The following is a 14,560-nucleotide window of genomic DNA, read 5'->3' on the forward strand; positions in this document are numbered from 1 at the left end:
AACTAGGGTGTTTCAAATTTTCGTAAGCCTACATAAGACCACGGTTGGCGGTTGTTCTTTTCCGCACAAGGATACAAAGGAAGCAGATCGGTGGATCATTGCCGCAATTTCGGTATGTAACAGGGCATAGCGGGCGGGTTAACTGTCATGCAGATGGTCGGTAACTATAGGCTTGTTTATTGCCGTAGAGTTAACATGTTGTACAGGAGGCAATATTTGGAACCAAAGTCTGAGCTTAGTCTACATCCATACATGTCTCTCGTGACGTCCCTTGATCATTAGTCGAGATAATTCACACTAGTCTTTGGAATAATTTTACTCTTTACGTATATATCTTTCACGTTGAGATAGGATGTGTGAAGGAGGCATTTATTGAGGACATTCATATAACATAGTCTGTGACTCAATCTATATCTATATAGATTCCCTGTCAGCTTAAAGGTCAATATCTCATGAATAGCACTTGGGATAGTTTACACCAAGCGGCGCATTCACACTTATGGGATGATTTTAACATAATAAACTGGATGTTATACCCAGGCTATGGGACCTTAGGCATGCTGGTCACGCATATCGTAGACAACTTGGATTTTTATACACACACATTTTAATAAAATGTTTTCAACTGTCTGTGCTTTCAGATGAGATCGTGATCTCTACCCGCACACGAGAATATCGGTGAAGACCTAGAAAATGTATATTCACTAATTTCGCCAAAAATTCAAGAATTCCCAAGCATCTCTAACGTTTTTGATGTGAAGTTTACTCCACCAATCTTTGGGAGAGTGTGGCAGAGTCCACCACGTATAATATAAGATTGATATATCATTCAATCTACCTGTTTGCTTTTTGGGTATGTATGATCAGTTAATGAGAGTTCATAAATAGAGTTTAAATCTCCTAGTTAGGATTAGTAGCAATAGCAACATTAGGGCGATTATTAAAAGTGAGACTTTTTTCTATCTTTTTAGTACCTCATGCTAATTGAATGAGAGGCACATAACAGTGAATTACCACCAGCTTGTGAACCTTGCCGCGATTTATCTCAACTGGGTAAGATTGAGTGAGATATTTCTTCCATACTTGGAAATAAGTTGCCAGCACATCTCGAACTCAGATGTAGTAGATCTCTGTGAAAATATAATATTGAGTCAAGTTGATTCACAATCAGTTTTTTTATTTTTCTTCTAAGATAACTTTTCATTATCCATTGGCATCATGACCAAGCATTTCTTCGCTTCCTGAATGAAATGATTCATCAAGTTATAGGTATGATTCATATTTCTTTCATACAATTATAGTTTTTTGGTTCGAATTCTTCTTGTAAAATAATTCCCTTTACACAAATCTTTTTCTTTCACAATAGGCACTATTATCACTTTCATTTATTATCAATTGTTTAACTTCACGGCATCATTCAGTTGTGGGGTCTCGGACTTTACCAGTGCTCGTTACTGTCTTTATCATGAATTCTAGTATAGTTAGAGACAATTTGTCTCCCTTACAGATTGTCAATAGAGCCCAGTAACTTCAGAGTTAAATCGTGCATATTAATTGGTTTTAGATTAAATTGTTCTTCTGTTTTTCTGTTTTGTTTCATAATATAAAAAAAATTGTTATTTACCTTTTATAGTAATCACTGACAAGAACATTCTGAAGAAGGCTTTGCCGAAACGCGTCAATAACTTCAAATTCCTGTTCAGTGTTTTATAACTTTACAAATTCATGTGTTGGTTTAATTCTTTCATGTAATATAATATAATTGAAAGATGTATAATCATGTTTTTTGAAGTATAATTTGCTCTCCAATTGTGTATTTTTGAACATTAATGATCATGTCCACATAAGTATTTATCATATACAAGAAGTAAATAACGAATATAAAAAAGAATACAAAATAAAATAAAAACATTGTTTTACAATATCTCTAGCTATATTTGTATTGATTTTTGTTTTGTCTCTGAAGTTGCTGTACCTCTTGTTATTTTATCCATGCACTGAGCCTGGTGCTTTACCTCTTTTCCATACATTGCATTTCCCTGCTAAGGCTTTTCCTTTATGTAGGGGACCCCTATCTTTCCCAAATTGAGCTTTTGGGGGCTAAAAGAAATTGCAGCACTGAAGAGAGTTACTCTAAAGAGGAACATATTATGACCCAGAGATTTTTAGCACAAGGGTATAACAGAGCCACTATCAATCGTGCCATTCAGAAAGTAGAAAATCTAAAAACAAAATGATTTGCTTCTTCCCAGACAGAAAAGGGCAGATAAAGGGGAGCAAATCCACTTTATCACCACTTATCATAACCACGCATGAGCGGTGAGGAGGAGTCTCAAGAAGTTTTGGGAAGTTTTAAAAACGGATGATGATTTGAATCAATGCATAGGAGACTATCCCTTACTCACATTTAGAAGAGCAAAATCTTTAAGAGACTCACTTAGCAGAAACATGATCAATCAAGTGCAGAAATCAAGTGGAATGCAAGGCTTTTTTACCTGCAATCAGTGCAAAGCCTGTAAATTCAGCCAAAGTTGCAAATCGGTAAAAATCTGCAACGAGAAACCCCCGTTTAAAATCTTGAAGCATGTGACATGCAACACTGAGTATGCCATCTACGCTTTGAAATGTCCGTGCAACCAATTTTACATTGGGAGCACAAGTCAAGAGGCAAAAAAGAGGGTACTTGAACATCTAAGGGCAATTAATAAAAATGACAAGCAATATCCAGTGGCCCGCCATATCAGCACGAGTCACATACAAAACGCCAATTTGCTCAAATTCTACGTCCTAGACTGTATACCCCCGAGAGAAAGAGGTGGCAACCGGACATTAGAATTCAGAAAACTTGAGTCAAGAATGATTATCAAATATAATACACTGAGTCCCACAGGTTTGAATCAGGATGAAGAGATGTCTTTTCATCTTCGATAATTATAAGCAATATTTGCTGCACCCGTACTGTATAATGATGTTTTTAAAGGTTTTTTGTAATATCATATTTATGATTTTGTGCACTGAAGTTCAATTTTAACTTTTAACATTATTGTTTTGGTCTGGTTTGTTGCAGGTACAGAAGTAGAATGCAGATGAGCTCAAATATCTTTCAAGCATTATCCAAGGAAGTAATTTGCAATCACGACTGACTGTGCTCACTTGAGCTGAACATCTTATAGTCTAAACTATGTGCATTCACGCTGACATGAATTAGCATTGCCAGCCATCGACATATCCCCTATTAGTAACTGGTGAGAGGTTTATTGACCTGAACTTAAGAGACTGGATTTGGTTCCAAAATTAATGGAAATACTTAATTAAGTGTTTACCCACTTGGGTTGAATTGTCCATAGTACATTGAGTTGATGGTTTCGGCCGCGGGTGAAGTGTTACATACTTTGCACGTAATTATGTATTCTCACTATCATTGAATGAGATTCGTGCAAGCGACATGTAGCTTGCTTTAATACATTGTAGTTCAAATGTGATTACATTGAATTCCAGTATGCGTTTTACATGAGCGGCAAATTTAAATCATTTCTGCATTTGTTAAAAGAAGTTTAAAAAGGGTTTTTTCAAATAACGTTTATAAAACTTTATTGATTTAAGCACGTACAAACCAAACCAGTATGTTTTCCATGTCTATGCTGTTGCACAGGAAATGAGTACTTGTCACTATAAAAGTAAGAACGATCACACTGAACCTCGCCTGTGAACAAGGAGTGACGTAAACTCCAAAACGCGTAGGGACTTTTTGTTTTGCGAATAAACACGTCTTTATATCGAGGCCACGGCACCAGTGTTTTTCTTGGAAAGAGGATCTCGTACTGGACTGTGTGGGAATATTAGGGGTGGCGACCCTGCCGTGTTGCCCACCGACACAAGAGGCTCGGGCTGTTGCCAATTTTGCGGTGGAATATATATATATATATATATTCACTGAAAAAACCATAGGTTTCACACACGTTATAGTTACGAATTAGCATTTAAAAAACCTTGCAAATTCACTTAAAAAACCATAGGTTTCACACATGTTATAGTTAGCTGGACATTTCACTCGTAAAAAACCAATGAAATTCCCCCGTTATAGTTACTGCAGGCAACTATAACTCCCGCGACCGCAATCCTCTGCTGATGACGTCAGATATTACATCACTGTATTTAGACACTTATTTACCCATGTCTTCTTCCATTAATCTTTAGCTATACATATATTACAAATATTTATTTTTCAGAAAGACACATATGTCATCAGTGATGTAATATCTGACGTCATCAGCAGAGGATTGCGGTCGCGTGAGTTATAGTTGCCTGCAGTAACTATAACGGGGGAATTTCATTGGTTTTTTACGAGTGAAATGTCCAGCTAACTATAACATGTGTGAAACCTATGGTTTTTTAAGTGAATTTGCAAGGTTTTTTAAATGCTAATTCGTAACTATAACATGTGTGAAACCTATGGTTTTTTCAGTGAATTTGTACGGTTTTTTAAATGCTAAGTTATGTTTTTTTTTTCAGGTTTTACACCGTGCGCGCACCGTGCGCACGTGGTGTGCTTCGCGCACCGTGCGCGCTCTGTGGGCACTCGGTGCGCTTCGCGCACCAAGCAACCACGGTTCGCAGTGCGCGCAGGGTGCGCGCAGGGTGCGCGCACCTCACTATTAAAACAAATTTTTTTTTTTATTGATTTTTTCTCCCTTGGGGGTCCTTCTGTGACCCCCTGACGAAGGCTAGGGGGTCAGGAACTGTCCACTCTGCCCCCTTTTCACATTCTCCACCTTTGTTTTTCACCCCCTCAGACTGCGAGAGACGAAATGGCGGCCGACACTTCCTGGTTTCGACCGATTCGAATGTTTACCGACATCTAACAACCAATCAGAATTGCGCTCGCGCACGGCAGGGTGCGCGCACAGTGCGCGCGTATAGATATTGATAAATGTAAATGTAAATGTAAATGTAGTTGAGCTTATATAGCGCACAGCTACCCGCAGTGGGTTTCCCGGCGCTTGCTTAGGGAACCCGTCCTGGTATTCCCCTGTGAGATAGCAGGGTATCCACAAGGTGAAAGTCAGGCATCCCGCCGCGAGGGGCCATTGTTTGATATGCTTTTAAATGCTATTTTCTCAGGAAATACTGAACAGATTTACACCAGACCTGCAAAAGGCACTTCCTTGATCTTATGGCCACCTCTCTGCCAAATTTCAAGTAATTCTGTTCAGCCGTTCGGGCTGTAGCTGTGTCTAAAGGTCCTATGGAAAAATGCATGGGGAAAATGCGTTTTGGGACCCCCTTTTTTCTCGGCCCCTGCTTGACGAATCACCCCGAGACTTTCAGGGTAGGAGCTGAACGGAGCGCCCCATTAGTTTTGAAAATTTTGCGAGGATTCGTCAACCGGCGCCAAAGTTATTCAAAATAGAATTTTGAGATTTCCTATGGAAACTAGGTTGTAACTATAACTATCTACTGATGACCGTCAGTAGATTATATATATATATATATATATATATATATACACATACATACATTTTTTAAAGAAACACATTTAAAAATTAGAACTGGAGGGGTCAAATGTAATACTCTTGACTCCAACCTGACCAGCAGTAGGAAACCTATTAGACTTTCAAGGGGGTCAAATTTACTCTTCCCAATCCAATGTAAGAAACAGTAGGAAAAGCGTTGGACTCTGGAGGAGTCAGATTTCTAATTCCCTCTCCAAGTTAAGCAAAGATAGGGAAAGTATTTGAGTTTGGAAGAGCCAGATTTACCATTACCACTTTAAAGTACACTTTAAAGTGTCGGACTTTTAGGAGCCACATTTACTATCACCTCATCAACAGGAACAACTGTATGGAAAGAGTTGAAATTTACAGATTTTCAGATTTACTATTCCCACTTCAATGTAAGCAATAGTAAGTAGGGGTAGTGCTGGACTTTGGATAGGTCAGATTTACTCTTTCAACATCAACCTGGGCAAAGGTAGTGAAAGTGTAGGACCCTGAAGCAGTCAGATTTTTTGTCCCTTCTCCTACATTAAACCGCAAATAAACTTCATGCATATGAGATAAAGAAACATAAAATATATTTTCACAAATAAATTATAATTTCAGCATGGTATAATTCATAAACATAACTAAAAGTAAAAACAGTAAAATAACAAAAAAAATTAAATCCAAATTTTTAGCAATTCAAAACCTCAAAAACAGATTAATAACACTTCCCACCCTTCTAAGCAAAAATTCAGACACCCACAAAAACAAATTAAAATAATACTGAGAAAATAACAATAAACAGTTTTATAAAAACAAAAATATAAAATTAATGATTATGTAAAATACTTAAAACAAAATATTATTAAATATACAAGCTATTAAAAATAGTTAAATAATTTACAAAAAGAATTAGGTAATTAACCAATCAACAATTTAAAAAATAATTACAATCTTCTTAAACTATCAAATTATTTAAACAAATATTTTATATAATTAACTAGTTAGAAACTATTAAAAAAAAGTTTACTATCAATAACAAAAATATAACTAAAACCTTCCCATCCTATTCCCCTACAAACCCAACATATGGAAAAAAGATTAAAAAAAGCTTTAAATGTATAACTCCATCAATAGAAAACTAGAGTATAAATATTTACACATACGTAACATTAAAATCAAAGCAACCTATAATCGAAAAAAAATATTAAAACAACATAATTTAAAAATGGTTTTATGCACAACTACATTTTAAAGATACTTCAAAAACAATATTTTTACTTTCAATATTTTGTTCCACGATATTCTTGATATCACAATATTTGTGACCCAATATTTGTGTAAATCGCTATGTTTGAAGTAGTATTTTGGTTGATTACTCTGCTCCCTCTTATTTTTGAAGGTCTAATAGCTCTTTCAGCAGCTACTTTTAGAAGTCACTGCAGGATCATTTGGATGCTAAAGAATACCATGCCTAGCAGGACATTATGATTGTGCACAGTTAACATTGATTTTGACTGGCGCTTAAATATTCGGTTCCACGTCTCAAGAGGTGTATTCCTTCTACGTGCCTGTGCACATGTAAGTGCAACATGACTAGTGCTCATAGGCTAGGACAGAGAATTGGCTTTCTTTTGTTCAGGAAAGGATAAGGAAAATTCATAATGGAGGCGCTGAAGAAGGACCAATTGAAACCCTCATATCTTGTTACAACAGAATGTCTCGCAATTTGTAGTCTGTTGAGGTCTAGAACTAATATGGTCTATCAATAGAACACCCAATTTCATAAACTTGTCATGCTTTATATAGTTCAAAGGTGATTCATTTTTCAAAATGCTGCACCATTTCTCCATTCATTTCCTGCTTTTATGGAGTTATGCATAAAAGGACTAGGCACCAAGCAAGCCTGGCATTCTCAGATCTGTAATACAAATCTGTGCCCTCGCCTTAAGTTTAAGCAGGCAAAAACCATATTAAAAATAGCTTTGAATGTTTTAGCAATTTATTTCACCAGCAACTGATTTTGAGATGCTAACTAATTCCCGCAAAAGGCAAAGTCTTAAAGGTACAAGGTACATCCCCAGGATGGATATTTATTTTTTTGTACGGCCTGCATCTCACAGTATTGAAAATAAAGACTTACTTTTTCACTTTCATTGTCCAGCGCAGACGTGGCCTCATCTAAAAGCAGCAGTTTGGGTTCACGGACCAGAGCTCTTGCAATTGCTATTCTCTGTTTCTGGCCTCCAGAGAGCTGAGTTCCTCTCCCACCAACACGCGTGTCATATTTCTGTTGACAGGAAATACACACTATATCACGACATTATGTATAAAATTGATGCTTGTTATAGAAAATGAATAACATGGAAACTAAATGTAACCCCACATAAATCCTGCACTTATCTGAAGATATCTATCCATAAAAGATGCTTTCCTTGGTTCTCTTTTTGATTATTTTTCTAGGAAGTTGTTAAATATGTAATTCATGTCAGTTCATTTCATCAAAAATATATGAAAGAAATTCTGTATGTTTGCTGAATGTCATCACACGTTTTTCACTTTCTAGCCTAACATTTTGAACCTTTGCTTTGTTTGAGACTTACAAGACAGAAAGTGAGGGCACGAGACTTACACTAGCGATGAAAAAAAAATAATAATTAAGATGCTGCCACTGTAGCCGTCCATTCAAATATGTCTTTTGGGCTTGGTACACCGGGCCATGCAAACCGAATATGCGGAAAATATTGTTTAACTGGGGCTAGTGGTAGCAAAGAAATGCATTTCCAAATGACGGAACACAACCAGATCACCCACTGGTAAGCAGTGGCTGTGGGAATACGGGCGATGGGTGTGTGCTGAGTGAGACGCAAACTCACATATACTAGGCAAGGTCAAGATAAAAGGATGGAATGGGATCTGGTGGAGATACACTGACAACAGACCATGAACACTGCGGTGGTGGAACCGGATGATGACTCTGTGGAGATTAACTGGGTACTATTATATATATATAAATAGGGAGCGCTGCAAGACAAAGGAACAGCTTATCACCTGAAAGATTAGTTGAAACACCACAGCTTCATTCACCCATGGCACTCCCTGTATCTTCCCAAGCACTGATGGTTCGCAGACGGCTGCCCAGGTGCCTACTCCTGTTTTTGTGTAGGGAAGGATTGCCAGATAAAGAAAAGTAGAACAGGTGCTAGAAAAGAAGGATGGAGCGCAGCAGGAGAAAGGACCATTTTTCTTATCAAAAACATGCAGCTAAGAGATTACTTGTACTCCTGCTGCCCTCTCTATTAGCCCACTCCACACCAGAGACGTTTGGGTACTCCAGCAAAAAAATGCTCCTTTTAAGTAAGCAAAGGGAGCATTCCATTTCGTTGAGCAGCTCCCAACATCCCACTCTTTGGGATATTAAAAAAATAAATACTAAAACACTGGGGTAAGAACTATTAGAGTCTCCCAAACATATTGTGAATATTTATTCATTATTACCTAATAATTTCTATTTTCATCATGTCTGTAGCAGAGGGAGAGGGAAAAAGAATGGAGCAAATACCTCGTTATTAAAGCTTTGCAATTTTCTGGCATTATATATTCACTATATAATCCCTATGTTATTCTTAAAGATATGTGGCAGTATGTGTGTGCCATGACTTGAGAACATTGTGCTCCACATATTAACAAAGTGGATATGTCTTTCTTGTTTTTGCGAATTAAATAAAAACTCAAATATTAACATTGAATAGAAAAGAAATATCCCTTGTGATCCATGGCAATTAATACTGAAAATCATGCTGCATTACCTCAGGGAGCTCTTCAATAAAAGAGTGAATATTCGCTGACTTGGCCACTTTTATTATTTCGTCCATTGCCACAGCTCTACTGTTGTCACCATATGCAATGTTCTCTGCGATACTGCAGTCAAATAACACCGGCTCCTGAGAAACGATTCCAATTTGCGCCCGCAGCCACTGTATATTAAGTTTTGTTGTATCAACTCCGTCGAACAACTGAAAAAAATATAAATGTTTAATTGTTTTGCAAACTGGAGTTCACGTCATTGCTACAAGTAGTATACCCTTCCTTCAGCAGCGGAGAATTGAATGCTAAAAATAGCCCTGGAAAATGTGCTGATACCAGCCGCACAGCATACTGACTGGATGTAGCATGTGAGTCCGATAGTCCACATATGGGAGGGCGAATTAGATGTGGGATAAAGTACCCCCTGCTGTACATTACAATGATATTGCAAGTCACAAGGAGTTCCATGACCATATAGAGGAATGATGTGAAGGCCAAATTACTTTATAAGTTTATGGAACTCTGAGGTCACTTGCACTATCCTTATCATCTATGGCGGGGGGGCGTGGTACTCACGTCTTTATAATAAATGGTCACACCATCAGCTTGTTCTGAGGAAATATGAATTTTGTGATCAGTTATGTCCCCTATCGTAGACCCCAACGGCTCCATGTGCATGCTATAAGTACATGTATGTTCCCTCCAGTTCTAGCTCTGAAGACGCAAATACATGTGCGTCCACCGCCAACATGTCCTCTCTCAGATCCGCCATGAATGGGTCAGATATTCCATTCCTAAGTATGAAAGGCCACCGACTTTATGTGGTTCACTTTCCACATTTTACAGATTCAGGCGAGTAGGCCCTGAATTCTGTCATCCAACCTTTCCTGCTTTCTGCCTCTGAAAGCTCCAGTCCGAGCCCGCATCTGTACCCATGAACTTTGTCCTACTCCCTGCGCGGCTAACGGTGCCTGATCCAGCCTGTTGCCTGCCAAAAACTGTATTTCACCTTCAAGATTATCTGCTTCGCTCCTCATCCGATGCATTCCTGTCTAGTAGTTTAGGTAAACATTCCTCCAAGCTGCCGTGCAAAGAGGCCAGGCCTCGCTGTCCTCGTGCAAATAATTCATAACCCCTGTTACCATGGAAGATTCCTACCCCCTCGCATCTCATGTAGACATTTAGACGCTCGTACACGCACTGACAGTCAGTATAGAATAGATTCTATCCTAGAGACCTTTCCTTTTGGATAATACAGTTCTTTAAACATAAGATATTAGATATGATTTGGGATTAGGTTGACATGACCCCCCAGACTTCTGTCTCCACATGTAGAGCTAAATGTCAAGTCCCCTTCACCCTCTAGTTGCACGTCAATCATACGTCATGCGGCTGCGCGCGCATCTCTGCCAAATATTTCTGCTGACATTGCAGGATTCTCTTATGGATCCACCCACTTGTGACATCATGTATAATGACGTTTTATAAGTTACGCCTATATGTACGCCTTTTTTAGTTACGTATGCTTATTTTATCTGTAATTATCAGCTGTTACGCCTCTTGCATCTGTTTCACTGTAATGCATTTCCTATAAAACTGATTACCTGTCAATAATGTATGCCCTTCCTTCCTGAACTCTCGTGGTGATGGAATTTGAAGCCTGCAATTTGAATTGTATTTCCTTTGTCAAGGAATAAAGCCTTTTAGAACCTCTAATATCACGGATTCTGCCTCTTATATTTACTGAGTTATTCTTACTAGATTTTACCGCATAAAAAATAGTACCGGTAACGAAATATTTACCACATAAATTGGCGCCCGAATAGGGACACTTTCTCATCTCACGCGCCGGCGGTGCGTTGCAGGCCCGGTCTCCTGCCACAGCTGAACGGACAAAAACGCGTACCCGCAGGATTTCCTGTATCTCCCTCCGGCCAAGCGGGGGTGACTGAGGCTGCGATCAACACCCAGACGAGGCGGTGAGAAGTGCGAAGTATCCCGACCAGAGCCTAGCTGAGAGAGCAAGATCCGAGGTATACAGAGGCCCACCAGGTTCCGAAGTTCCGAGTCCAGTCGAGTCGAGTCCAGTCCGGTCCAGTTTCAGTTCCGTTCCGAGGCCTTCCGTTCCGAGCTACCCAGTGAGTACCATTGCCGGGGAGGCATTTAACGTGCACATAGTCTGTGCCGGTCAAGACGGGTTTGGGTACACAAATCCGGTCTGCACTGTTTCAGCAGTGTATCTGTACTGTTTAGCAGTATATCTAGTATGTCCTACATATAATTAAGTATTATTTAGTGTTACTATTATGTCAGTAACTAGTTTCCTATTAGTCATCATTATTCGTTAAATATTAAATGTTAAATGTTTTAAATACGTTCTACATATTGTGGTGTGAATGATTGTTCATTATTGTGTTTACTGTATTAAGTGTGTTTAAGATTAAGTAACCAGATCTAAAAAAAAAAAATGCCGCTCTTTTCGAAATTAAGACAGATCAAAACCAGAAAAGGGGTACTCGAAGAAGCTGTTCCTATTCCACCTAGGGATACTCCAGGATACTTTATGTATCATAAACATGGCCTAGATGCCGTATTATTTCTGGATTTATGGGTGGACTATACCAAGGATTTGCCAGAAAGTCAGAGATGACCCGCAGCGGGGACCTGGGATGCAGATTGCATCATGAGAGTAGAAGAAGAATTATGGAAAAAGAAAGCCAGACAGTCACAGAAAGATGCCATTGAATTATGGCGTAAAGAATCATATAGACGTACAGAAAAAGCGCTCAGACAGGAAGAGAAAGTTAGAGAGAATTCAAATAAAGCCCGAGAAAATCTACTAATTGAGGAAGACCCCATAATAATACTAGAGGCTTTAATGATCCGATACGTCCGATGCGTCCAGAATGTAATAGACATTTTACAAACCCTATGTTAAATACAAGATCCCCTGAACACCTATTCCAAGCCGCTGATAAACTACTCCGAGATCGAAGGGGGTACCATATGCTTGATTCCATGGACGAACAAGAATTAGCCAGGTCAGCAGTACAATGGGCTGACAGTCCCAGCGAATACAATGATGATGCACTAGCACACACGTTTCTGAATCTTACCCCATACGAACAACGTTTAGCTAGTATATACATGATTCAACACCTCCTTATATTATATAAAAGCCAACACTCCGATCCAGGACCCTTACCTGACATATTGACAGAACTACTCACGAATACATGGAGAGGTTCAGGTACTGATTTGATTAAAGAAATTCTAGAATTTCGAAACCAGTATATAACTTTCGTGTGCCCAGAACACGTTCCAGTTCCCATTATGGGAAGAAAAATGTATCACATAGATAGACAGAATCCGTTACGCGAAGTACACCCAATCAGGGGTGAAGGTAATAACTTTACACGCGTGTTTGTGTACACGCCTATAACTAAAATTGAATTATTAGAAATGAAGAAAGTAGTACCCAGCCATGACAAGGATCCAGCAGGTTTCCATCGTGAGATAAAAGACATGTTACTCATGGGAGAGTATACTTACCCCGACATTATGAAAATACTGAAAGTGTTAATGCCTGCCGGTGTTTACGAGAAACTCAAAGAAAAAGAATGGGAGGTGGGAGACCAAAAGATAGATTGGACAGCATTAGAAAACGAAGAGAAGGCCCGAGCTGCAGGAGCAGGGCTTGGGGAAAAGACTACAGCACTACCAGGATTACTAGTGCAGGTACTGCCACGTTTATTAACTACGAAAAAGGAAGACTGGGGTGCAATCTCAGCCTGTAAACAAAAGCAAGATGAAGACACTAGTGATTTCTATTCCCGATTTGAAAAATGTTTTGGTATTAACAGTGGCATAAAAGCAAGTAGCGAGTCATATCCACATCTGTTTGTGACAAAATTAGTTGAAAATTCTCTGCCGCAAGTCAAGAATAGAGTATTGAAATTCGAGAGCACCTGGCAAGGTAATACCCCGTCACAGATGTTACAGATGTTACAATATCACCACAATAGAATTAGAGAAGAACAAGAACACGAACAGAGACGTATGAAAGATACGAAAATGAAAATGCTTGTTGCTCAGTCAGTCCCAGCTGACGGTCATCAACAGGGTGATTCCGCAGGTCCTACGAAAGGGACATGCAACTATTGTAAACAACAAGGCCATTATATACACGATTGTCCAGTCCTGAAACATAATATTTCCACAGGTAGAACCCAAGAAAGACCACGTCCACCTAGACGGGATCAGAATCAACAACAAATTCCTCAGCATGCACAACCTAGGTCAGCTCCGCAACAATTAGCTCCGCAACAGGCAGCTCCACAACAGACCATAGCACCACCACAAGCGCAGCCTATTGCTGCCACACAAGCGACAACGCAACAGATGTACCAGTATGCACAAGCAGATTATCCCGATTATCAGCGATACACATGAAACAGCCTTGAGAGGGAAGTTGGCTTACCCCTTATTGAGGTTCCTGTAGATCAAGAGGGACCTTATGTACATAGTGAACTATTAGGGGAAGACAGAAAGTTTTTACTTGATACAGGGGCAAGCAGAACAACTATAAGACGCAGTGAAGTTCCAGGGGCACCCCTCTCAGGCTCACAGAATATTTCCCTTGGATTCTCAGGAAAGCCTATCATTAATGATGTAACACAACCTCTTCCACTTACGGTTGGTCCATTGACACGTACTACAGATTTATTGCTTACTAAATCATGTCCAGAAAACTTGTTAGGTATAAAAACATTGAAAGCTCTAGGAGCTATAATATTTTGTTCTCCGGAAGGAGTACGATTATTTTTACGTGATTTTAAAGGTCACTACGTGTCCAGAGACATGGATCACCGGCTGCAGAGTTTACCTACGCATTTATGGGCACAAGGCCCCACTGATGTTGGTTGCATGAACATTACACCATATCGAGTTACACTAAAAACAGGAGTAGTACTACCACGAATGCGACAATACAAGTTACCACCAGATGCTGTTGTGGCTTTGCTGCAAATCATTGACGAGCTCATTGCACAAGGAGTGGTTGTCGAAACCGACTCCAATATATGCAATTCCCCAATAATTCCGATTCTTAAAAGAACGGATCCAAAAGCACCACCAGTATATCGATTGGTTATTGATCTGCGCGAACTAAATAAATGTATTGTACCACAATATCCTGTAGTCCCAGATATCTCTTCATTACTAACTGCTATTGATTCAGAAGCAACGTTCTTCACTGTAATTGATCTCAAGAA

At 39.1% G+C, this 14,560-nt stretch overlaps 1 protein-coding gene across 4 annotated transcripts in view; it reads right to left on the reverse strand.

The window, feature by feature from the left end:
* The window catches only part of LOC146789441 (ATP-binding cassette sub-family B member 5-like), a 1,226,636-nt gene that overhangs the window by 37,907 nt on the left and 1,174,169 nt on the right, over nucleotides 1-14,560 (reverse strand). For all 4 annotated transcript variants that reach the window (XM_085631579.1, XM_085631577.1, XM_085631580.1 and 1 more), the window contains 2 exons: nucleotides 9,290-9,496; nucleotides 7,624-7,770 (listed from right to left, as the gene is read on the reverse strand). In XM_085631579.1, the coding sequence (XP_085487705.1) occupies nucleotides 7,624-7,770; nucleotides 9,290-9,496 (354 nt within the window). The remainder of the gene's footprint in view (nucleotides 1-7,623; nucleotides 7,771-9,289; nucleotides 9,497-14,560) is intronic.

Source organism: Triturus cristatus, chromosome 10 (genome assembly GCF_964204655.1).
Source record: "Triturus cristatus chromosome 10, aTriCri1.1, whole genome shotgun sequence".
Classification (NCBI taxonomy): Eukaryota; Metazoa; Chordata; class Amphibia; order Caudata; family Salamandridae; genus Triturus; species Triturus cristatus.